This window comes from Crocuta crocuta, unplaced genomic scaffold (genome assembly GCF_008692635.1).
Source record: "Crocuta crocuta isolate KB4526 unplaced genomic scaffold, BGI_CrCroc_1.0 scaffold216, whole genome shotgun sequence".
NCBI classification, from domain to species: domain Eukaryota; kingdom Metazoa; phylum Chordata; class Mammalia; order Carnivora; family Hyaenidae; genus Crocuta; species Crocuta crocuta.
Window position 1 is genome coordinate 6,226,828 of NW_027531504.1, and position 26,881 is coordinate 6,253,708.

At 37.7% G+C, this 26,881-nt stretch overlaps 1 protein-coding gene across 2 annotated transcripts in view; it reads left to right on the plus strand.

The window, feature by feature from the left end:
• Positions 1 to 26,881, plus strand: part of FGD6 (FYVE, RhoGEF and PH domain containing 6) — a 110,112-nt gene that overhangs the window by 32,965 nt on the left and 50,266 nt on the right. The window contains exons 3-5 of one of the 2 annotated variants that reach the window (XM_077772162.1): positions 2,896 to 3,046; positions 17,705 to 17,772; positions 17,866 to 17,896. In XM_077772162.1, the coding sequence (XP_077628288.1) occupies positions 2,896 to 3,046; positions 17,705 to 17,772; positions 17,866 to 17,896 (250 nt within the window). The remainder of the gene's footprint in view (positions 1 to 2,895; positions 3,047 to 17,704; positions 17,773 to 17,865; positions 17,897 to 26,881) is intronic. The other variant, XM_077772163.1, reaches the window with a different exon arrangement.

Below are 26,881 nucleotides of genomic sequence, written 5' to 3' on the forward strand. Positions count from 1 at the left end.
ACAAGAGAGAAGTATGGTTTGGTGTTCCATTAAGGAACTCTTTGAGGTCTACTGGAAGATTTGAGCGTTATTGAAGGCCTATAAGCTGAGTATGGATTCTGCTATTGTTTATGACCTTGATGGGCTGGTACCTGTTATCTTCTAGAAGCTTGTTTTCCATTAATTATGTGTAGGAGACTCCGCCTGCAGCCTGAATGTTCTTTTTGTTTTCTGAAAACAAACATCCCCACTTCCATACCATTGATTAGGATGCCTCTTCTCCTTTAAACCATACACTATTCTAGTATTCCCCCCACAACCTTTCTTTATGATCACCACTGCCATAAATACTTAACATCTGAACTTCTGAAATTTGACTCCTTTTGCTTTCTCATATAATTTTTGTTTATTCACTAAAAATTTACTGAGGGCCCATTATGTGTCAAGCAGGATATGGGGGGTTCAAGTGAAAAAGATAATTTCCTTGTCCTTAGGAGTTTACATTTTAGGGGAACAAATACATCACCATGTGCAGTTGAATGAGATGGTATAGGATCCAGAAGAGACAAGTAAACCACTGTAGGTTAGGAAGGGGTAATCAGGGAAGGTTTTCTGAAGGAAAGCAATTTTCAGAACTAAAATCTCCCAACATTTTATGGCAGTTATGTTTTGACCCATATCCTTTTAATACTTAAAAGCTTTTTTCTTGTTCTTCAATTAACTGTTGTAAATATTTATATCTGTAATGGTTGTGGCAGCTAGCTTCTTACTATGCCGTTAATAATAGCTTTCCAAATGTTGGACCAGGAAACACCTCTCAGCTCTCTGTTTGGACAAAATAAATCTAATTTCCTCACAGGTGCTACAAGCTCTGTTACTGATTATTCAAAAGTTTTATACTGTTGAGTCTAAAAGAGTGCAGTGATTCAAAAAACCAAATTACTGGGATTTTGTTATAACCAGACCATGATTCAGTGCAGCAGGGTGATGCCTGAAGTTTTATATTTCTGAAAAGCTTCCTGGTGATGCTGAAGCTGGTCATAGATTGAATGTGTTTTGAGTAACAGGGTTTTAGAGGATGTAGAGATAAAGAATTAAGATAAAAAGACATGAAGACACATTTTCTTTTATTTATATGGATGAATCCTGCAGTCTCTGCATCCTGTTAACTTTATTTATGCTAGCTAATTTAAATCAACTAATTACCTAGCTGGGTTGGGCTCCTGTCCCTGTACCCAGAGTCTCACCGGTGAGTCTTGTCAGTGATCTGACTAGAAAGCTTCCGCTCTCCACCCCCACCTCTTCCCTGGAGAGTGAGTCTCCTCCATGTCATGGGGAGCTATATGGTAAGGTGCACACCCACTAAATTGAGGCTGTGATATGATTCCCTGAGGCCCTCCAGCTACTGAATAATAAGGAACCCCTGTCTTTGGCAGAGGGAGGTGTTCCTTTTGGCATTCTGCCTTCATCCAACTCGTTTGTGTAACATTTGAGTTCCAGGAATGGCATCTAAGGCTAGTCTGTATCCTTCAATGTGTAATCAGGAACTGGGAGAAAATTCATCTTTTGCTTTTAAGATTCCTGTTAGAAATCTTCATAACTTGTAGGAGCTTGGCAGTTGAGTGACCCGCCCTTGACCTGTAAAACAGCCTGCCAGGTTGAAATGCAACTGTCTCTTTATTCTGTGTGTTTCTCCTGATGATTTTCTTTGATTCTTTTACTGACTCCTGCAGATATTCTTGTAGACTGCAGACCGGAAAGCAGTTGCTACAGATAATTTCTTCCTGAGCCTTTACAACCAAAGTTAGAAAGAATTATTTCTGTTGTCTTCCTGGGGAACTTTGCTGTGGAATTCCCCCCTTCCCCCCGCCCCAGACTGGATTGCAACAATGGCTCTTAGCTTCAAGAGATCTGTCTCACTACAAAATGGGAAATGTTGATGACGTCAAGCTGGTGAGGCGGAGTTGGTAAATGAACTGGTACAGTGATTTTCAAACTTCCAACATGTATCTCCTAGGGGCCCTGCACCCCCAGAGTTTCTGATTTAGCAGGTCTGGATCAGAGCCCAAGAATTTTTAACATCCTTGTCCCTTCCCATGTCTTATGGTGTGGTTACATAAAAGGAATTGGTGATAATAAGGGAGGTTTGGCACATCTTCACAATAGTATATACATGGTTTATGTTGTTCACCATCATTATCTCCCAATTCTGGTAGATTTGTTAGTTGCTTTAAAAAACAAAAAACTGAGACCCAGGGAAACAACACCTTTTCTAATGTTCCTATCTAGCCAGTGAATGCTTTTTGGTAGTAACCCAGTCCACATCCCGTGAGGCTTCTTGGTTCATAGGGGTAGAGAGACCTGATCTTTTCAAGTAAGCTGATATAGAAGCATAGGATTAGGGCAGCTGGAAAACTTGATTCTCACCTACCTTCCTATCATGAAGATACATGTTTTTCAAGATGTTTACTTTTTTAAAATTTTTTAATGTTTTATTTATTTCTGAGAGAGAGAGAGAGACAGTGTGAGCAGGGGAGGGTCAGAGAGAGAGGGAGACAGAATCCGAAGCAAGTTCCAGGTGCTGAGCTAGCTGTCAGTACAGAGCCCGAAGCGGGGTTCGAACCCACAAACTGTGAGATCGTGACCTGAGCTGAGCTGAAGTCGGACGCTTAACCAACTGAGCCACCCAGGCGCCCCTTAAGATGTTTATTTTAATCCCAAAATGAGTTTGGGTTTTTGACAGCTGAGACAGGAAAGAGAGGGGAATTTTGGTTGTTCTGGCTATTTCCATCCCTGTGTTTCCATCCCTTAGGTATACCTTGCTTATATCACAGGAATAAGATTGTTGATCATGTTTGGTTCTTTGGTAGTATTCCTTGTTATTAAAGGTGACTAATGCAATACTTTTTATTGAAGCAGTTCTGGAGCATCCCAGGAGGGACACAATGATCTTGACCTTGGTCTTGGTGAACTTCCTTCAGATGAGGAAGAAGACCTCAACAGTTCTGATGAAGATGATGTCAGCTCTGATTCTAGTAAAGGGGACCCTGACCTGGGAGACAAACAGGTATATATTGGTATTTAATTGTTTCTGCATTTGTGTTTGTTGGTATCTCATGACATTTGGAGATAGTATTTATCAGCATGATAGGTACAAAATCCCTAGTTGATTTTTTCTTAAAACTTATAAAACATTTTCTTTTTTTAAAAAATTTTTAAAAAATGTTTATTTTTGAGAGAGAGAGAGAGGGAGAGCACGAGCAGGGGAGGGGCAGAGAGAGGGAGACTGAGAATCCAAAGCAGGCTCCACACTGTCAGCACAAAGCCTGACATGGGGCTTGAACCCACAAACCATGAGATCATGACCCAAGCTGAAATTGGAAGCCTAACAGTCTGAGCCACCCAGGTGCCCCCTTTATAAAACATTTTCTAATTCAAACTTAGTTCTTGGTATAATATAGTGCCTAAGATAATCATATTTCTAAATGCACATCACTTAGAGACTAGGAATTTTTGAGAAATTATTTTTGGCAATGTCCTTTGATTTTCTTTTTGATAATAAAAATCCCCTCTTAGGATTGTTCCTTGTATTACTAGTGATTCTACTTGAAAGAAAAGAATTAGATGCATTTCAGGCTTAATGAAGTCTTTTTAGAGATAGAATAAAGACTGTTGTTAATAACATGCTGAGATTTCCTTTGAAGTGACTCAGTTTTTGTGTATTTACACTATACATGAAATAAGATTGTCCATGTGTTGCTAATTATTTAAGATATGTCAGTGCATAGAGGTTCATTGTATTGTTTTTCTAGTTTGACATGAATACTTCATTTTAAATATTTTTTTGAATAAAGACGTACTTTTAAGGGGAAAAATAGTATATTAGCAATAACCCTAAAATATGTTGGAATGTTACAGCAAAATAGAATTTGAAAGAATCCACATAGCAAGCATATCAAATCAGAGAAAAGAAAATCCATGTCATCCAACTTTTATGCCATAATTTATCAATCCATTGTTTCCTGTTTAATATATTTTTGCCTTGTTGAAATTGATTTCAGCCTTAAATGCATGGCATAAGTTATGTAATTGTCTTGGTTTAAATCCCAGCTCCAGGGGCACCTGGGTGGCTCAGTCAATTAAGCGTCTGACTTCAGCTCAGGTCATGATCTCGCAGTTTGTGGGTTTGAGCCCTGCATCGGGCTCTGTGTTGACAGCTCAGAGCCTGGAGCCTGCTTCAGATTCTGTGTCTCTTTCTCTCTCTACCCCTCCCCTGCTCATGCTCTGTCTCTGTTTCTTAATAATAAATAAATATAAAACAAAAATTTTTTTTTTAAATCCCAGCTCCAATACCTAGGAGCTGGGTGGATAACTTTTGGGAAATTATTTAATCTCTATAAGCTAAAGAGCCTCCATTTTATGAAGAAAAGAATAGAATTTATCTCATACAATTGTGTGGACTAACTGATCTGGTATGTGTAAAGCCTTAGAACACTGTTCAGCACATGGTAAGAACCCAGTGATTATTTCTTGCAAGACTTCATGCTGCGAAGTACTGACTCATAAGAGTTGGGAGTAACTACTAGAGATTATTTAGCCTTAAGGCAGGTGAGTTTGTAAGACGTCTAAGACAGATGTAGTGACTGTTCTTACAGGCCCACAGTGTTCCTCAGCAGTGTGCAGATTTTACTTTGATTATTAAGGAATTCCTCTTATGTTTTACTGGTGGCCACCATCTCTGATTTGAAAGCTCATTTTCCTTGTTGCTTCTTCACACATACAGATTCTACAAGTATTATAAAATACTGTTTCCCAGATATACCAGACATAAAAAATATGTACAAGACATAAAGCAGTGCTCAAGGTTTTTTCTCTTGAACAGCTTATGTCCTAATGAGACAAGAGGGGCCATATATGCATGAAAACAGTGAGATTTTCAGATAATTACACACTGTGAAGGGGATAAAACAGAGCAATGTGCTAGCAACTGAGGAGGCTACTTAGAGAAAAAGCTTCTAAGAGAGTGATATGTGAGAAATAAATGACTGAAAAGAGCCAATGCCTGCAGAGTTTGGGAAAGAGCCTTCCAATGGTCTTCCTCTCAAAGGGCTATAATTAAATCAACCTTTACTATCTTTGATAAGCTGCAAGTTCTTTTCTAACAAGTATTGTTTCCTATTGTTTGCATCTGTTTATTTCTCTTGTTCAAACCCTTTCTGATTTCTCCCCATAGTTCTTGAAGTATGGTGACCAAAATTGGTATTCACATTCTACGAGGGAGCTCACTGACATATGCTTGAAAGAACAATTTCTCTCTAACCCTTTTATATTATGCATCTTTCCAACACATCCGGTCACAACACTGCCTGGTTGACTCATTCGTTTTGTAGTCATTGGAGACTTCCAGAGTTCCTTCCTCTGTGTTTGTACTGGCCTTTCTTTTCCCTTCTTATATTTATATTATTAGTTTTGTCTTTAATTGTGCCATACTGCTGTTAAAGATTTTTTGTTTTTAAAATGAGATTATTTCTGGGGCACCTGGTGGCTCAGTTGGTTAAATGTCTGACTTGGCTCAGGTCATGATCTCAACAGTTCATGAATTTGAGCCCCACATCAGGCTCTGCGCTGACAGCTCAGACCCTGGAGCCTGCTTTGGATTCTGTGTCTCTCTCTTCCCTTTCCCAACTCTCTCTCTCTCTTTCTCTCTCTGTTAAAAATAAGTAAACGTTAAAAGAAAAATTTAATGAGACTGTTTCTTCAGTTAATCGTGTAAATTTAATATTTTTATACCTGATTCTAGTGTATTAATATTTTCCCATTTTGAAGGGTCAGCCATCCTGACAAGCTTGAGACAGCAATGGCAATAATGAAAAGAGCTAATTCTCCCTTTCTAGACAGTTGCTGATCCATCTAAAGCATAGCCTGGTGAATGCTTTTCTCTTAAGTAATTTGCTTTCAAAGTGGCTAAGAAAAACATGGTCTTGCTTACCTGTTATCAACTTTGTGATCTTGAGCAATTTACTTACCACCTTATGCCTTACTTTCCTCATCTGTAGAAAGAAGAGTGACTAGGGTAGGTACTTGTTTTTCTTTTCTTTCTTTTTTTTGACGCTTGTTTTTATTCTTTAAGATTATTGCGATGATTAAAGATTATACACTGTTTAAAACAGCTCCTTACACAAATTGAGTGCTTACTATTTCCAGTCATTCCTTATATAACCAAATATAATTTCAAGCTTGCCTTTTTTTATCTTTGATGAAAATATCTGAAACATGTTTACATAAAAGTCAGTAATGTGTTCTAACAAAAACATGAAATTTGTCATTGTAAGACCTATGGTTCAGTTCCAGCTCTGCCACTTACTAGCCATAAGACCATGGTCAAGTAATTATTTTAAGTCATTTAATTTGTCTACACCAGTCTCATTTCACAGTGGATTTCAAGTAACAATTAAAAAAATGTATGTAATACAAAAAGTCAGAATATGTAGTTAAGGAAATCAAGAGGTTAATAGATTGTGCAGGAGCTATTGGACATTCACATGCTGAAAAATAAAGTTAGACCTCTTCTTACGCTCACAAAAAGTAACACAAATATATTATAGACCTAAATGTGGGAGCTGAAGCTATAAAACCCTTATACCAAAATACAGGAATAGCTCTTCATGACCTTGGGTAGGCAGAGGCTTCTTTGATGCAATAAAAGTGTAAGTGATGTGAGGAAAAATAGACAAGTTGGACATCATCAGAATTAAAAACTTCTTTGCTATATGCAGTACCATCAAGAAAATGAAAAGATAACTCACAGAAGAGGAAAAAATATTGGCAAACATTTCTGATAAAGGACTTATATCCTGAATATATAAGGAGCTCTTACAACTAAATTATAATAAAAAATAGCCCAGTTACAAAAATGGGCTAACAATCTGAATAGATATTTTTCCATAGAAGATATACAATGGTCAGGAATGTGAAGAAATTAGAAACCGTATACACTGCTGGTGAGAATGTAAAATGATAGTGCAGCCAATCTTTGGGAAAACATCTGGCAGTTCCTCAAAAGGTTAAATTTAGAGTTAGTATATACCCCAACAGTTCCACTCCTTGGTATATACCCACATGAAATAAAAACATCTGTCCATAAAGAACATTGTGCAAGAATGTTCATAGTAGCATTATTCATAATAGCCCCAAAAAATGGAAGGAACTTAAATGCCTATGCACTAGTAAACTGATCTATCAACTGATGAATGTATAAGCCAATGTAGTGTATCCACACAGTGAAATATTACTTAGCAATTAGAAAATGTGCTCATTCATGCTACAACATAGATGAAGCTTAAAAATAAGCTAAGTAGAAGAGGTCAGTCACAAAAGATCCCATGTTTTATGATTCCGTTTACATGAAATGTTCAGCATAAGCACATCCATAGAGACAAGAAGTAGATTAATGTTTTCCAGGGGTTGGACAGAAGGGAGGAGGGGGAGTGGGTGACTGCTTACAGACATGGAGTTTCCTTTAGGGGTGATGAAAATGTCTTAAAATTAGATTGTGGTGATGATTACATAACCTTGGATATGTTAAAAACCATTGAATTTATACTTTAGAAGACTAAAAATTCATTTTATGTAATGTGAATATTTTAATGAGTCTATTAAGATTTAAAAAAATCCTGCTAAAGGAAAAACAATAAGGCTAAGTGGAAGATTGTACAGAGCAGTGCCTATGGTGTAGTCCTATATACATCAGCCAAGAAGAAGAAACAAATTTGGCAATAGCAGTTTCCAAAAGAAAAAGTCTTTGGAGTAGAAGCATAGGAAGACTACTACTTTTATAACTTCTTTGATCCTCAATTTCTTAATTGACACAATGAGACAATAATATTCCCCTGAGTCATTTTGAGGATAATACAGGATACATAGTTGTAACATACCGGATAATAATTGTAAAAACACTTTTGAAGTCAAGAAAGTTTATGCATATTAGGCATGTGTAATACACTTCTGTGGTTGTGATAGGTTTATTGGTTTTTAGGGCTGCTGTTACAAAATATCACTAACTGGGTGGCTTAAAACAACAGAAGTTTATTGTTTCACAGTTCTGGAGGCCAGATGTCCAAAATTACAGTGTCGGCAAGGCCATGCTCCCTCCGAAGCCTATAGGAGAGAATCTTTCCTTCCTACTTCCTAGTGGCTTGCCTGCAGTCTTCGCTGATTCTTGGCTTATAGCTGCATCGCTTCACTTTCTTCATCATCACAGAGTGCTCCCTTCACATGTGCCTGTGTCTCTTCTCTTCTTATAAGGATACCAGTCAGATGAGGGGTGCATCCTAGTCCAATATGACTTCATCTTAAGTTACTAATTACAGCTGCAACAACCCTATTTCCAGTAAGTTCTGAGGTCCTGGGGGTTAGGACTCCAGCATATCTTTAGGAGGCCATGACTCAGTCCACAGCAGGTGCCATATTCCATGGACAGATAATGAGCACATAACTGATATGTCTCGATGACAATAACATTTCCTTATGAAATTACCAGACTCTGTGAGAAGAGAAAATAAAGGATATGTGCCACTCTGCCCTTGTTTTAACTTTGTGAAGAGAAAGGAAACACGTTCAAAAACATACTCCTAGAAAGGTAAAAGTGCTACCAGACAGGAGAAGGATATTAACATTGTACCACACCTGTGTGCCTGTGCTTGTCTTTGTGCTGTGAGTACAGGTATTACACTTAATCTTTAAAAACAGTAGGACATAGATCTGACAAATGTACTATTCTTTTTTTCACGTGGAGGAAAGGAGTTTTTTATTCAGGTTAAGTAGCTTGCCTTGGAGCCCTCTGAATTGTTGTTGTTGTTTTTTAACCCAAATCTGTCTCTACTAATAACTTCGGATAAGCCGCAGAAGCTGAATGATGTTAATGGAACATGTTTGGGATGATAGTGAATAGCCATGGTAATCTCTATTTTTCCCTGTCCCAGATCTTTAGTTTTATGTCTATTGGTCATCACTTTCAGTGCTTAATAATAAATGGTTATTTGAGGGGCACCTGGGTGGCTTAGTCAGTTAATTACCCAACTTCACTTCAGGTCACGATCTCATGATTCATGAGTTTGAGCCCCATGTCAGGCTCTGCACTGACAGCACGGAGCCTGGAAACTGCTTCAGATTCTGTGACTCCCTCTCTCTGCCCTTCCCCTCCCCCTAGTCTCTCTCTTTCCCTCAAAATCAGTCAATAAATATTACAACAAAATCTCTTAAAAGATAATAAATGGTTATTTGAAAATGAGATCTGTTCATTTTCCTTCATTATGATTAGAATATTCACCACTGTTCACCTTTCTAGATTATTGACATCCGTATCTCTTTCTAAATTTTCTTTATGAAGAGTGGGGTGAAAACCTAAGAGGACTTTGTCCTTTAGAGGTGTTAATCATGGTGTCACTTCATTTGGGAGATAATTTAATATTAATGATAAAGATGTTTCTCAGACAGATCTGGATGTTCAGTTTATTACTTTTTTATTTTTTAATTTTTTTTTTTTTTTAAAGAGAGGGAGTGTGGGAGCAGGAAGGAGAGGGGCAGAGGGCAAGAGAAAATCTCAAGCAGGATCCCCACTCAGAGTGGAGCCTGATGGGGGGCTCGATCCCACAACCCTGAGATCATGGCCTGAGCCAAAATCAAGAGTTGGGCTCTGAACCAACTGAACCACCCAGGTGCCCCAGTTTTTTGCTTTTTAGTAGAGCCCTTGAATAGCATGGCAAAGGCTTTTTAAGAATTCTATTAAAAAGAGGGGCGCCTGGGCGGCTTAGTCGGTTAAGCGTCCGACTTTCACTTAGGTCGTGATCTCGCGGTTCGTGGGTTCGAGCCCCGCATCGGGCTCTGTGCTGACTGCCAGCTCAGAGCCTGGGGCCTGTTTCAGCCTGTGACTCCCTCTCTCTCTGACCCTCCCCTGCTCGCGCTGTCTCTCTCTCTCTCTCCTAGAAATAAATAAAACAAAACAAAAAAAAAAGAATTCTATTAAAAAGAAAAAAAATTCTATTAAAAAGTAATGGACAAACTTCACCACATTTTTACTTGTGAACAAATATGAATAAAGGAGAACACAGTTAAGAATTTACAAAGCTGGGCTATTATCAAGAGATCAAAACATAAAACTGGGTTTCAAATCAAAGGTTTTGTTTTTGAATTTGTTTGACTTATTTTATGATCTTCACAAAGTAATTTCATTTGTGGCTAATGTTTCAGCTTCTACAGCAGTATACTTTTGGGAGATGCAGTTATTTAACAGGCAGTCTGCTTTGAAATGTGATGTAATTTAAGTGAGGACTGTCATTAACTGAAAAGTTGAGATGCCAAATATGGCCTCTCTCTTGAGGTTTTACAGTGGGGTGTATTTTTCTATCATTGTTTGACTTGGGTCAGAATTAGTCATTGTTCTTTTTTTTTTTAATATTTTTTTATATATTTCTTGGAGAGAGAGAGAGACAACGTGAGCAGGGAAGGGTCAGAGAGAGAGGGAGACACAGACTCTGAAACAGGCTCCAGGCTCCGAGCTGGCAGTCAGCACAGAGCCCGACGCGGGGCTCGAACCCACGAACCGCGAGATCATGACCTAAGTGAAAGTCGGACGCTAAACCGACTAAGCCACCCAGACGCCCCAGAATTAGTCATTGTTCTTACAAGTTGAAGATAATCCAAAACTTTTCATTTTGTTCTGGATTTTAGTTATCTTTGACTTTCTGTCTACTATGAAAATGAATGTAATCCATTGAATCATTTTCTAGTAGTTCCTATCCCTCTTTAGCTCTATAGTTTTCCTAGTTTAAAGGGTAAAGTAGACAATAGAATACATAGACTCCTATAATTTTAGAATCAGAAAAGGCCTCAATCATCTAGGCCAACCCTCTATCTTGTTTTTTACATAATGAAATATCTATAATACCTGTTCGTTGGTGTGAGTCTACATTCAAAAGATTCAAAAGCACTGAGCTCCATTCTTACATTCTGAGAAGGTGGCACCCACCCTTGTACACATTTGCTTATTCATGCATATCAGTTACATAGTGCACAGGCATTGTGCTAAGGTGCAGGATACAGGGTCAATAAGGTCCTACTTTAGAGGGAATCAAAAATGTCAGAAAGTAAACACAATCCACTGGGTTAAGTTCTATAAATCTACATGAATAAGAATAACTGGCCCTGTGGCAGTGGTGGGGAGAGAATATCAAGGCAGCCTTTATAAAGGAGAAAACTTTTGAGTGCCAACTTATTGTTTTTTAATTTTTTTGATGTTTTTATTTATTTTTGAGAGAGAGAGAGACAGTGTGAGCAGGGGAGGGTCAGAGAGAGAGCAAGATACAGAATCTGAAGACAGGCTCCAGGCTCTGAGCTGTCAGCACAGAGCCCAACGCGGGGCTCAAACCCACAAACCGTGAGATGATGACCTGAGCCGAAGCTGGACGCTCAACCTACTGAGCCACCCCGGCGCCCCTTGAGTGCCATCTTAACGGATAAGTTGGAATATGACAGGCAGAAATCTTTGCAGAGGGGAGAAGTGGTAAAGAAGGAAATCACAGCAGAAGGAAAGGCAGATAGGGACAGACATGCAAGGGCAGAGCATACTTGTAGTTGCAAGATGGTTCCAATTTGGTTGGAGTAGAGAGTATTTGTGTATGAACAGGGAGGGACTAGTGAAGATAACTGGGCACACTGTGGAGTGTCTTAGATATATGGCAGAGGAAATTTGAGTCTTTGTTGCCCATAGGCAGTTCGTAATGTGCTCAACCTCAGAACTAAGGTAATTACATTTGCATTTTTAAAAATGTTTATTTATTCATTTATATTGTATGAGGGCAACCTATTTATTCATTCATTAATTTCTTTATTTAGAGAACTTGAGGGGGGAGAGGAACAGAGAGAGAGGAAGAGAGTCTGTTGTTGTTGTTGTTTTAAGTATTTATTTTGAGAGAAAGAGAGAGAGAAGAATCCCAAGCAGGCTCTGTGCTGTCAGCCCAAAACCCAATGTGGAGCTCGAACTCACAAACTACGAGATCATGACCTGAGTGGAAACCAAGAGTCAGACGCCTCACTGACTGAGCCATTCAGGTGCCCCCACCCCCTCTTTTTTTAGGGAGAGAGAGAATCTTAAGCACCTCCAGCATGGAACCTGATGTGTGGCTTGATCTTATGATGGTGAGAGTATGACTTGAGCCTAAATCAAGAGTCAGACACCTAACTGACTGAGCCACTCAGGTGCCCCTATATTTGCATTTTAGAACTATTACTCTGGTGGCAGTGTAGAAACTGGATTGCAGTGGGATAAAGTCTAGAGCCAGGGAAACCATAGTAAAGCCTTAGATTTCGAGTAACTTCAAATGTTCCAAAAGATGAGCAAACATTTCTATTAAATTTTAACTTGATAAATGAGTGATGTCTTGCAATACAAGTAGTATGTGATGCTGAATGTCACATGATCACAACCAAGCCAGTGGTTTTCTCTTGCGCATGCTTGAGCTTGTGCTCTGCCTGCAACATTGTGAGTGATTGTTTCCCATGCTTAGATGCTCAGTCTCAGGCCATGGTGTTTAGCAAAAATCATTGGTTTCTCAGAACATTGGAAGGTGCCTACAACTGGCACTAGTGTATTTTTTTGTCACTTCAAAGCACCTATGGATAGTCCTTTGCTTTTCCATATAGAAGTAAGCTTAGGAATATTTTGCTTCATTCTAGGTCAGGCTGCCTGTAGATATAAACCCTTTCCTCTGCTGCCTTATTGCCAGTTACATGAAACACAGTATATGACAAGAGTTTATTAATACTATAGTCAGCATCTGTGTAAAGCATATATAGTGGCCCCCATACACAAAGAGATTCCATTGAGCCAATAGGGAGCAGTGATTCCGTTAGTGATAGTGAAAGTCGTCCTACACAGTAACCTTCCTCTTGTCTCTCTCACACCAGCCACAAAGGTTTTCAAAGGTAAGTACAAGTTAATTTGTGTATTTTTGTTTATATTCTGTATTTTCTTTGTTGTTTTGTATTATATTACAGTATTGTAATAATCTTTATGTGAATATTTTGGGGTTGTGGAACGAATTATCTGAGTTTCCATTATTTCTTAAGGGGAAGTTTGCTTTGATATACAAGTGCTTTGGATTATAAGCATGCTTCCAGCATGCTTCCAGGATGAATTTTGCTCACAAACCAGGGTTTTACTGTACTTAGTTTCCTGCAGTAGTGTAGGCAAGAAATAAGGAGGCAGTATTGAAGGAGAGGTAAGGATTGATAAATCTTTAAAGAAATATTCAGAAGGATAAATGGAGAGGACGTGAAGACTCACTTGTGATCATAGAAGGTGGAAAAGAAAGGAGTCCAGGATTTTTTTTTTTTTTTTTTTTTTTTTTAANACCGTGAGATCATGACCTAAGCGAAAGTCGGACGCTTAACCGACTAAGCCACCCAGGCGCCCCGAGTCCAGGCTTTGATGAGTGTGTATCTACAGTATCTACTATGCAGATACTTGATGATTTGTTCAAAGAGTGACTGAAAGTCATTGGATGCTTTATTCCTTGTAAATATTTTCCTAAATTATATTCTTTTCTCTCTTTGAAGATGTTAGCATATTTCATAGGCATTTATATGTATAGTTATTTGGATATTTGGTTTGCTCTTCTTATTTACTTCTTGAATTTTGGGGCTTTTAAAAAAATTTATCCTTAATTTCCTCTTCTGACAACCGTGCCCCTACAGAATCAGAATATCCAAGACAGTTCAGTAGGAATTTGAAATTTGAGAGCTGCCTGGGGGTTCTGATGATCAGTTTGTTTTCAAATTGGGTTGTAGAGCAATGAATCAGCTGAGTGTAGAGTTGTTTTCTTCTACTAACCTTGCTATCAAATGATGGATAGTCTGTTATTGTAAATTTTTCAATGGTGGAGTAAGGGTGGTGGTCACTCCTACTCTGAGTGATCTCAATAACGATCTCAATAACGAGGATAAGAAATACGAATTCTACCTTTAGTGATATTAGGAAACAGCTAAAATGCCCAATCACAATATATGAATGAAGGCTACCATTTCCACCAGCAATAAAATAAAGGTTCCAGTTTCTCTACATACTCACCAGCATTTGCTACTTTCTGATTTTTTTTTTTCAGTTTATTTTTTTTTAGTAATCTCTACACCCAGGGTGGGGCTTGAACTCATGACGCCAAGATCAAGAATTGCATGCTCTTCTGATTGAGCCAGCCAGGCACACCACTATTTTTTAATTTTTTTGTTTTTTGATTACCGTTCTGTGGGTAAGGAATGGAACTCCACTGTCATTTTAATGTGCATTTCCCTAATTATATTGAGCATCTTTTCATATACTTATTGGCTATTCTTACACACTGAGTGAAATATCTATTCACATCTTACATATTCTGGACACAGACTGCATTTGCAAATATTTTTTGACCACCTGGAGCCAATCTTTTTATTTTCTTTATGGTGTCTTTTTGAGCATAAAAGTCTTAAATTTATGAAGTTTAGTTTATCAATGTTTTTTTTTTCTTTTATGGTTTATGCTTTTGGTGTTGTCTCTAAAGACTGTTTGCCTAAACCTAAAAGGTTTTCTTCTAGACTTTTATAGTGTTAGCTCTTACATGTAAACCTGTGATACATTTTTAGTTAATTTTTGTGTATGGTGTCAGGTAGGTAGAAATTCATCTCTTTTTGCTTATGGATATCTAATTGGTCCAGCAATTTTCAATCATTTGTTGAGGGGTGGGGGGTGGGGACTAATAATCCTTTCTTACATTGAATTGCCTTGACAACTTTGTTAAAAGTCCATTGACAAAATTTAAGGACTTGCTTCGCTTAAATTTTTCCCTTGACCTACATCTGTTTTTATGCCAGCACTCACCATATACCCCCCAAAGTTTACAGTCTCCGTGTCTAGAAAGGAAACACGTGCTTCATAGTTACCAGCTCTGGTGCAGTCTCTGAATAAATCGCTGCCACCCCTGAGATAGTTAACGTTTAATCTTAAGATTTTTTAAAAATGTTTTATTTATTTCTGAGAGAGAGAGAGAGAGAGAGAGAAAGCGTGAGCAGGGGAGGGTCAGAGAGAGAGGGAGACACAGAATCCGAAGCAGGCACAGAGCCTGACGCGGGGCTCTAACCCACCAACCGTGAGATCATGACTAAGCCGAAGTCCGATGCTTAACCCTCTGAGCCACCCAGGCGCCCCTAATCTTAAGATTTTAAACACTTTAGTTTTACAGAGAAGGAATGTGAGGCCCACCGTAGTTGTTTTTTGAAGTTTAAATATTTTTGTCCCCTGCTGGAACAGAAAGAAGCATGATGTCTGCTTGAGGATAGCATTTATTATCATGCGCTCACCGCACAATTCTCTTTAAACCAGGTCTGGCAGAGCAGGGTCCTGAAGAGGAAAAAAAACCTTTGGAATAGATACTTAACAAGGGCAGAGTTATAAAAAGAGGAAAGGAAATAAAGAGTAGTTGCCAAAAATAAGGTACATCTACTTGAAATTTTTGTATAAAGCTGATACACATTTCAGGTGGCTCTGCTAATCAAATGCTTCACCATCTATATAGCATGAGTAGGTTTCTTTAAAGTTACTGCTGAAAGCACCTCTTGATCTTTAAGGGACCTCACATCACTTGAAAATAAGAGTGCTGAGTGAAAGCTTTAGTTCTTTCAGTGGTTTAGGTTTCTGTATGTTTGTTTGTTTTTTAAGTGTTCTTTGTACCCAACATGGGGCTCAAACCCACAACCCCAAGTTCAAGAGTCGCATGCTTAACTGACTGAGCCAGCCAGGCACCCCCTCTTTTTCATTTTAATACATTTCTTCTGCCTTTTAATTTTCAAAAAATAGACTGTATTTTTCTTTTTTTTTTCTTTTTATTTATTTTTGAGAGAGAGAGACAGAGTGCGAGCAGGGGGAGGAACAGACAGAGAGGAAGACACAGAATCTGAAGCAGGCTTCTGACTCTGAGCTGTTAGCACATAACTGATGCAGGGCTCAAACTCATAAACCACAAGATCATGACCTGAGCCAACACGATCGGACGCTTAACTGACTGAGCCACCCAGGTGCTCCTAAACTGTATTTTTCAAATATTACACTTCCTGGCTACAGATGAGAGAAACCCATTATAATAGTAAGGAAAACATTGACTTGCTAAATTTTTCAAAGTAACAATTATGGGTGTGTATGTATGTACATAGTCATAGTTATTAGCACATGACTGATACATAGTCTACAAGATCAGGTTTGCTTAAGACTGCTTCATGAGGAATGTTAGCTATCTGTAGCTTAAAATGTGGGTGAATGGACTTGAGTATCTTATGCTGGATCTTGTTCAGTTGACCAAAACAACCGGTCTTAGGTCTTAGAAAAGAGGAATAAGGGGCGCCTGGGTGGTTCAGTCAGTAAAACATCTGACTCTTGATGTCGGCTCAGTCCATGATCTCGTGTTCATGAGTTTGAGCCCTGCATAGGGCTACATGCTCTTAGTTTGGAGCCTTCTTGGGATTCTCTCTTTCTCTCTCTGTGTGTCTCTCCCCCGCTCTTGCTTTCTCAGAATAAATAAACTCTAAAAAAAGATAAGAAAAGAGGAATAATAATGGGGGTGGAGGACAAGTTAATCTAATTGTTCCTTTAAATATACAGTTTAGGGGTGCCTAGGCAGCCCAGTCGGTTAAGCGTCCAACTCTTTGATTTTAGGTTAGATCATCGTCTGACAATTTGTGGGATTGGGCCCTACTTCAGGTTCTGTGCTGACAGCAAGGAGCCTGCTTGAGATTCTCTCTCTCCCTCTCTCTCTGCCCCTTCTGCACTCGCTTTCTCTCAAAGTAAAGATAGAATTTAGGTGCTAAGGTCAAGTAACAAGGCAGAATATCCTAGGCTAACTAGGCTGGAGTATTAGTACATTCTGAACTAATAACTGATTGGTCTTTAATGATTATTTTTGTAAGTAGTTGGTTTCATAGCCTACCTGGAATATTTTTTGCATGACAGTATTTCTAATGGAAAGGTTAGGGTTTTTTAAAGTTGCATTTAAGTTCTTCTGCACTAAAATATGAAAACATGGAAGGGACAAATACACACTGCAAGATTAGTACTTACTCTTGAAGGAGGAGGGGAACTTTAATGTTATATAACAGTTTGTTTCTTAAAATGATTTAAACCAGATATTGCAGAATGTTTGCAATTTGTTAAATCTTCAAGGAAGTGGATGGGTATATGTCTGGGCATATGTTTAGCAGTGAATGTTTGTGAGGAGATGCCATCATTACCAGCAGATATTAAAGAGAAATTGGAGGTAGTAGAAAAATTCCTAGGTTAGATATTGGGAGGAACCCATGTTTATGTGATATCTGTAGGGGTCATTTTTCCTGCTCAATATGACTTTTCAGTTTTGAACCATTGGCATTTGTGCTCCACCAGGGCTCAGGCTCCTTCCTCACCACAGTCCCATCAGTCCAGTGCTGATGACAGTGACAATCACCGATTGCTCTCAGCGCTTCCTGTATTATGCTTTAATAATCACACCTCATGCTCCACTTTTGCCATTTGAGATGTTATACAGTATGAAATGTGTTCTAATCAGAAACCTATAAGTATTAGAGCTTGAATTTACATCTGATCAGCTCAGACCTGATCTTCATTATCCTTTTATAAGTTCATGCTTTCTTAATATACTCTTATCCACAGGATGAAGATACTGGAATGAAGAGTAAAGTCCATCATATTGCCAAGGAGATTATGAGCTCAGAGAAAGTGTAGGTATTCATTCCATATATAATTCAGATAACCGTTTGTTTTCTCACTGCTTCATGTAGAACATGTCTTTTATTGTTTTTGTTTTTTTACAGGTTTGTGGATGTGTTAAAACTTTTGCATATTGTAAGTATCTGCAGATATTTTCTCAAAATCTGAGACTGTCCTCTTTTGCATCTTTCCCTGTGTCAAAAAATTTTCAGCATAACTTAAATATACTTAAATTAATGTGTGTATATATATGTGCTTTCTAATATATGGTTACATTTTTAAATTCATACATATATGTGAATATAGATGTTTTCTAAAATGTATGTATTCTAATGGATGTGTAGCATGCTCAGATTATTTCTGAAAAATAGAGCTTTTTTTTATGTTTATATATTTATTTTTGAGAGAGCAAGCAAGCAAGCACAAGTGGGGGAGGGGTACAGAGAGGGGGAGGGACACAGAATCTGAAGCGGGCGCCAGGCTCCAAGCTGTCAGCACAGAGCCCAACACAGGGTCCAAACCCATGAACCATGAGACCAGGACCTGAGCCAAAGTCGGATGCTCAACTGACTGAGCCACCCAGACATCCCAGAGCCTTTATGTCCAAAGTCTTTGGAAATACAGATATAAAGTATTTGGAAACTTACTGTCTTCATAATAGTTTTTGAAGTGATAGTATTCTTGGGCATTTGCAGAAGATGTCTATCAGGAGAACTCTGCGCTAGCAGTGTATAAAGAATGTCATGATCAATGTTCAAAACCATTCTCCTTCTATCTGAATAAGCTCCCAGAAATAGACTCTTAAAATAGATATTCTTATAACTAACTTTTTAAAGTTTTATATTCCATTTTTATAATTGTCAACTTGAATGAACCTGTTGGGAAACAATTATGATGTGTCTGACAGCATATTCATTTTTCTCATGCACTCTTATGCACCTGCAAGTTTTTACAAGTTTCATTATGCATTAGCAGTGAAAGTGCTTTTAATCCTACTTTATTCGAACTATATTTTGGCAAGTTATTAAGACTTAACAAAAGAGGGGTAAGGTAGAGAAAACAATGAAGAAAGAAATTGAAGTGAAAATTTACTTAGATGGTATAATAATTAACATCATCTTAATCTTAATTACTGACAAATGGTAGGTTCACACCCATTAATGTCTATAAAAGTATCATTATTTTCAGTTTTCCATTTAAAAGATGCATATGAACATGAAAAGTAGGGTGCACTTATGGGTGATTCACATTCACTAAATGATTCTCAGTGCTTTATATTTGGTACAAGAGAAGAGAAACCTGGAGCTCTAATTCCTGTGTGAAAAATCTCCAGTTTTGGAAACTTTTCCTAAACAATTCTTAACATTACTGATTTGTTTTGAGGATTACTATCTTGTGAATAGTTTCTTATATAAATCTTGGCTTTATTGCTCAGTTCTTTTTAATTCACTTTTTAAAAATTATGGCACAATATTTAACCACCCAAACAAATTTACTGAGTTTGAAGTATATTGTCATTTCAAAAATGTAATATAAACATTAAAAAAATTCAAATATATAACAGCAGGATGAATAAATAACTTCTCAAAATAAACTCCATTTTGAACTGAATAAATTCCTTTTTTTTTTTTTTTTTTTTTTTACTGAACCTCTGTCTTGTTTAAACCATTGTAGAGGGAAAAGAAAAAAGCTAAACTGCTTTTTCTGAAAAGCTCAACATATCTGTAGGACAAACAAACTGTGCCTATTTGACATATTTTCTGAAAGACATGTTTAAACAGAAATCAGACCACTCTAAGGAAATTTGAAGCATCTGCAATTTAATTGGTAAGCTCTTGGAGGCAAAAAAAAAAAAAAAAAAAATGATACAGAGTCAGAAAAACTTGAATGGGAACTTCAGTGCACTCTTTCAGGAAATCAAGGAACACATGTTGAAGACTCCATGACAAACAACATAGTCCCTGCCTGCCAGTGTCTATGGTCTAGCATAGTGCTTCTCATAATGTAGTGAGAGACTGGATTTAAAGAATTTCCAGTCCGTGTTTGCACCAGAATTTTTTTTAGAAGTTTTATAAAATACAATTAAAACGTCATGGCATGTCAAATTAACATAAAAGTTTCCAATCCCTTATTCACGCTTCTAATTAATATCTTTGCAGACCAATAATAATAATAAAGGACCACACTTTGAGAATATTGGCAAAAATATCATTCTGCCTAAGTAGATTCTGTTTTTTAATAGCTATATGAATTTCAGAAAATAGTCTACCCTTTGGTCCTAGCTTTCCATATTTGTAAGATGGAGATTCAAATACCAATCTCTCTGGTTGTGAGGAATCCGTAGAATAAAGTATGTGAAAGAGCCTATTATTGTGCACAGTGTACATAGGTGCTTTCACTACCCTCTGTTTTCATCTTCTCTTGTAGAACATCATCATTAATTGGGAAGAATTCGTTCTGTTATCAAGCAGTAGCCTTTTTATAATTCTGTCCTTTCCAAATGCCTTTTTTCCTCTGTCCTAAAATTTCATTTTAATGAAGTTCTGATTCCAGTAAGTAGGTAGAGAACTAATTAAGAGCTTCATTGGTTCCTTTATTTGATTACTTAAAACAGTGTATCTTGTTCTTATCTCTGTGCTTTTGGAACAAATCATAAACACTGTAAAAATGGACAGACTAAAGTCTTTCGCATATTATCTCAGATCTGATAGATCTCGTAGGTGGCTTTGGCCTCTTCCCTAGCTGGTGTTGAGCAGAGTGAATCATCCAAAACCCACCTTGACTTGTACATTTTCAAAACCTCCTAAGCCTTTAATGTATGGGTATGGGTAGATCATCTGCCGACCTCATGTTAACATCTTATCTGGTATGTGTAAATGTTAACTCAGCAGAGCCCAGCTCTAATGGGAATTTTAACAACAAAGCGTTAATAACCAGGTGAGAGCCATTATTAGGAGACGATTGCTAGCAGCATAATGTGGGTGAAGTCAAGAGTCTTGTTTCATTTCACCACCACCACCACACTATTAAAGCTCATATTTACCCTTCAACCAGAAGTGCCCCACAAAGGTAACACATGGATAGTTTTAATCCTGAGCACTACTACTGTCTGATTTCATATAAATGAGTCATTGTCTGTGTTATATCCTAGAATATGACTGCGTTACAATACCTCAATAATAGGCTTTAGATGATCCAGTGAATATGTTTTTGGAAATGAACCAGATATCCAAGTGGCTTGGGGGAAGCTATTCTGTTGTTTCAGTTATACATTGTTCCTTATGAATAATTTTCTTTAAAGATTTTATTTTTAAGTAATATCTACATCCAGCATGGGGCTTGGACTTCCAACCCCCAGATCAAGAGTCGCATGCTCTGCCAACTGTGCCAGCCAGGCATCCCTCCTATGAATAGTTTTTATATATTGGAGACTCTAGAATAGCACTAATAGATCTTTCAGTGATGACAGAAATATTTAGTATCTGCACTGTCCAGTATGTCCAATACTTTTTAAATTTAAATATATCATTGTAGCTCACTGACATTTCTTTGTTTAGAATTTACTGAACTAGGTGATACAGCTCATATCTTAACTATAAAATCTAAACTAAAGAATTTTATCAGTTAAGCTATTATGACATTGGAAGGAATATCCATCTGAGGCCTTTGATTCATCTGCCTAATGTTTTATGAGGAAAAATTGGGCCTGTAGCTACAGTGGTGAGATTTTGCAACTAATGTTTTTTTGTGATACATGCTCTGCAGTATTTGCCATGAGCTCCTGGACTCTAAAGTAGGGGTTTTTTTTTTAAAAGTCCGGTGTACACAGTGTCTCCCAGTCAATATCCAATACCAGTGTTTTCCTTTTCAAAATGGTAGTGCTAGGAAGTCTGGGTGGCTCAATGGTTGAGTGTCCGACTCTTGATTTCGGCTCAGGTCATGGGATCGAGCCCCGTGTCAGGCTCTGTGCTGACATAGCATGCTCTCTCTCTCTTTCTCTCTGCAAATAAATAAATAAACATTAAAAAAAAAAAAACTACAAAATGGTAGTGCCATCCCTATGGCTGCAAAAGCCAGAAAACTAGAATTTGTTCTTTATTTCCCCATCTCACCCTCTTGTCCAGCCAACCTATCAGCAAACCTACGGATTCTGTTACTGCCACCAATTCAGAATATTGTCTCTTACACAACCATTCCAGCCTCCTAACAGATACTCCTGTTTGCATTCTTACCCTTTTCTCAGTCTGGTTCTTTTACAATTTTTTTTTCCTTATAAAATTTTAAGAGTGATTTTCTTAAAATCTATATTAGAGCATGTCACTCCCGTTTTTAAACCCTTTAAATGATTCCCATTGCATTAAAAATAAAGTGTGGGGCACTTGGATGGCTCAGTTGGTTGGGTATCCGACTTCAGCTCAGATCATGACCTTGAAGTTCACAAGTTCAAGCCCTGCAGTGGGCTCTGTGCTGACAGCTCAGAGCTTGGAGCCTGCTTCAGATTCTATCTTCTCTCTCTGCCCCTCCCCTGCTCACACTGTCTCTCTCTCTCACTCTCTCTCTCAGAAATAAATAAACATTTAAAAAATTTTTTTAAAAAGAATAAAGTCCACATTACTTACCAAAGCTTGTAAATAGGATGTCCATATGTCCCAGTCTGCTTTTGACAATCCTGGTTATTGCCTATTATCTATTAGTAATGAATAGCAGTTATTAATAGGGTCCCTTTTCTCTTGTTGGGTCATCAAACCATTGTTCTCCCTGCCTATCAGGTGCTATGTGATTTGGCCTCTTACAAAGGAAGAGATGCTGGGGAAAGAAAGGGGCATTCTCTTACTCACTGACCATGTTCTGGCCATATAATCCTCCTTCCAGTTCTTAGTTCAGCACTAAGGTTATTCTTGCTCACAGCTTTTTCTAATGCAGTTTTCCAGAACATTTCAGTTTTTTCATAGCTAGTTTTTTTCTTTATCCTTCCAAATTTGGCTCAATGTGACTTCACAGAGACCTTTCTTGACTATTCTTTTCTCTTTCCCTTTCCCTTTGTGTTCTTCTTGCACTTAATATAATTTGTATATTTGTTTGTTTAGTTTATTTTTGGTCTACTCTACTAAAATATAAGGTAGGTGACAACAGGAATCATCTCTTCAGTGCCTACCATTATTCCTGCTCACTGATGGCTTTTAGTAAACATTTGTTGAATGCATGAGTATGACTAATTCTTTAGTGGTTAACAATTCTGTCTCTATCACTATGTGCTCTTAGACAAATTAGTTAAGCCTTGGTTTCTTCTGGAAAATGGGAATAATAATAATAATCTCAATATTTTTGTTATCTTATTTTCCCTTTGACGGGAGACTAGTTTAATAAACAGCTATAAATTTATTCTATGAATGCCCAATTAGCATGACTTAAAAACATTTTTTTTGACAAGAGAATGATCAGAGACTTTGAGGTCTGTTTTGACACAGATGGGCTGATTAAGTAATAAAATGATACTAATAATGAAGCATCTTTACTCCATTGATTTCTTAAGGTTGAGACCCATTACCTTTAGAATTTGAGGGACTCTCAATAAAACCCATAGAGCTAGAAGCAAAGTCAATTTATAACTAGTCGGTTAGTAACTAGAATGTATGTTTTATTCTGTAAAAAATTCATCATAGAAAGAATAGAAGGCTTTCTTATAGAAGCCTCCAGTTTTTCCCATCTTAAAATAACTTCATCATTTTCTTTTTTTTAGTTTTTTTTTTATTCTTTCATTTTGAGAGAGAGAGAGAGAATAAGCAGGGGAAGGACAGAGAGAGAGGGCGACAGAATCCCAAGCAGGCTCTGAGCTGTCATCCCCGAGCCCAACTCAGGGCTCGAACTTGTGAATCATAAGATCATGACCTGAGTCAAAGTCAGGAGTTGGATGCTTAGCCCACAGAGCCACCCAGGCCCAGCTAACTTCATCATTTTCTACTGAATACACACTGGTTTTTTTTGAGTCTTGTTATCCATTTAAATATCATTTATTTGTTCCTTAGTTGTAAAGAATACTCCTTTAGTGTCTGTAGACATGACTGCCAAACCTTCACTTTTTGAGCAGCTTCCTTCTTGTGAGGACTGCCCTTCACTGAATGAAGTTCATTGTTAAGAGCCCCTTTGTCCTGCTGCTGAGGCGTTTGTTTTCCCTACTTTGGTTTGGCATTTCCTTCTTGTTGTATGTCTCTGATTCAGCATTCTGTTTCCCAGCTTCCAGGACTTGTGGACCTTAAATGATATTCATGTGATCACTTAAATTAACCAAATCTCCTTTACTTAAATAAATGGCCTTCTATTGAGCACTCTCTTGTGACTTGAAACATGCTGTGTTACGTAAATTGTCTATTTTAATCCTCATAACAACCCCATCAAATACATGTTATTTCTGTTTTTTAAAATGAAGAAAACTAATTGCTGAAAGGAACCCACTACTAAATGGCAAAGCCAGGCTTTGAATTCTGGTCTGAGACCTTGCACTTAGCGGTTGTTCAGAAATTGATTAAAAATTATTAACTTGAAATGTCTACATGCTGTATAGGGGGTAGTAGTATATCTTTGGGTATATTAGCTTGTTTTCAGAATTCTTTCAGTTGGCCCAAGAAACCAGAGAAATTCTAGTTTTCTATCTTCTGAAGATGAGAATGAAGCTAGATATTATCAGTTAGGATACATTATGATTACTTGTTAAAGGAGTTAGAGACTGGAGATAAAGGTTTGATTTCAGTCATGCTTTATATAGTTTGTGTGCATTGATTATTATGTACAGTATCACCACGTCTGAGCATAGGGAGAGGGAGGAATCGTTTCATTGGTCAAATGTTTTAATTTTAAAACAAAATCAAATTGTTAATGTTGGGACTTCTCCCCCTTCTACATTTACTTCATAGTTTCACAGTCCTTTCTGCATATTTATCAAAGCTCTCTGACCTTCCCAGCTGCTTTGCTTTGGCTTAATCCGAAATGTTTCTTAATGCCCTTTATGAAGGCAGGGAACCCTGCTGAGTTCCCTATCTATCCATATGTCCATTTAATTCACTGTGTCATCATAGTGGTTAAGTCATACCCTCAGGTCAGCACGCCCAGTCAGGACAGCTTAATTAAGTCAGTTACTCCTCTTTGGCCCTGGAGATGTAAAGCCTGACCCTAAGAATAAGACCATCTGTTTTGTGCTTCATTGCATTAGATGTTCACACTTGACTTTATTTGCATTGATTTTTGCTTAGGTCTTGCCCAAGTGATCAGAGCTTGTAAGGCTAGTATGTTAATACCTCAAAGGAACTCACTGTGTTTTAAAAGTTGATCTGGTTCTCATTTGTAGGTTTTCTGGGAATTATTAACAATTTGATACACTTTATAATTCAGGAGCCTATTTCTAAAAATGCCAAGTTGAACATGCATTTGGTTACTGTAATCAGAAACTAGGGTGTTAGATGGTTCAGTTTTACATACAGAATCTTTGGTGGATTTTATGTTGGAAGAACAGACTGAAGTACTTATAGTTGATATCAATAAAGTCTATTGCCTGCCTAACATTTTTATATCCTGGTTCCCACACCCCTTTTATTTTAATTACCCAGCTTTTCCAATGTAGAAAAGTATACTCTGGATCTAATTTTTGAAGTGCCAGTCGTGTGGTCTTGCATCCTCACTGATTTAGTCAAGGAGGTATTGGGGAATTTAAATTCTTCTGCCCAAAAATAGTTTTGCCTCTGGCTCTTAAGTGTCATCACACTTTCCCAAATTATCCTGGCTGTTAGTATTTAGAAAAATAACGAGACATATGTTGTAAGCATCCTTTTTATTTAAAAAAAAAAAATTTTTTTTTTCCTCCTTCTAGTGGCACCAGTTTTGGAAACGGTTGAGGTTCATGAAGAGCTGAGAAGTGAAAGATTCTGCTTGTAGTTCTTGTGTGAATTAGTTATATCTGGCAGTGAGGCCATAGCACATCACTTTCAGGAGATAGGGGCCCAAAAGGTGAAGGAATAAGATTTGGGCCAGAGCTGCTGTGTACAATTATAAAGGCCATGAGTTGCAAGTAGGGTCCTTCGTGTGAGTTACATTGGCCTGGGGTAAGGGGTACTCTTCTCTGCTTTCAAAAAGGTACCATGAAGACAGGTTGATGGCCCTGGTAGTGCTTGCTTAGAATATGTAACCTCCTGGGTTCTAGGGGTAATTTGTAATAGATAGCTAGATAGAAACTCTAAATTCTTGTTGCCTCTATTAAGTGTTCCTCTTTTGCCAATGACAGTATGGGTCATAAGTTCATTCAGAGTTACCTACAATCATCCAGTAGTACTAGAAAAAGTGGCATTTTGCCTAGTATGTGACAGACGCCTCCAGTTAGAGGCGGTCATCTTACTCGTCAGTCCAGTGTGAAGTTGGCTGGTCTCTGTTGAATGTGTCTTAAATAAGCAGGTTTCCCTTTTGGCAATAATGGCAGACATATGGAATGCAGAGTCTGGCAAAAGCTGTGTCAGATAAGGTCCTTAAGCTACTTAGCTGCTAATGGCTACTGTCACTGTTGAGACTGAGGAAATCTCTTCCAACTGGAAAATAAAAGTCATGTTGCTGCCAAGGGACAAATATATTCATCATGTATTCTACCAGAAGAAAGGGCAGTGCTTATGGCTTTGCTGAACAAGGAATTCGTGCATTTACGTTAGATTATTAAACTCGTAAAAAAAGAAAGGAAAAGAGTGTATTATAGAAGATGTTTAACTGTGCTTTGAATACTTTTATAATTGAGGAAGTTATTTGTGACTGACATGTAAATATATTCTGTTCTGCCTGATGGAAAATCTAATGACTTTTAAAAGCATTAAGTAGCTATACTTTGTCTTGGTAAATGTGAATGCTGATAGAAACAAGCTGCTGGGAGGTGGAATTTGGCCAATATCCATTTGGTTTCTGGAGATATTTTGTATGGTTTTCTGGATTGGAGTTTATGCAAGTTACAAATTCTTATTTTATATTATAATAATTAGCTGTAAAAGTAGTTCTTTAGTTACTGATGTAGGTACTTGGTTCATTTGGGCTAATGTGACTGTTGAACCAATAAAGTGTAGTCCCAGATACCGAGGCCTGAAGTGAAGGGTT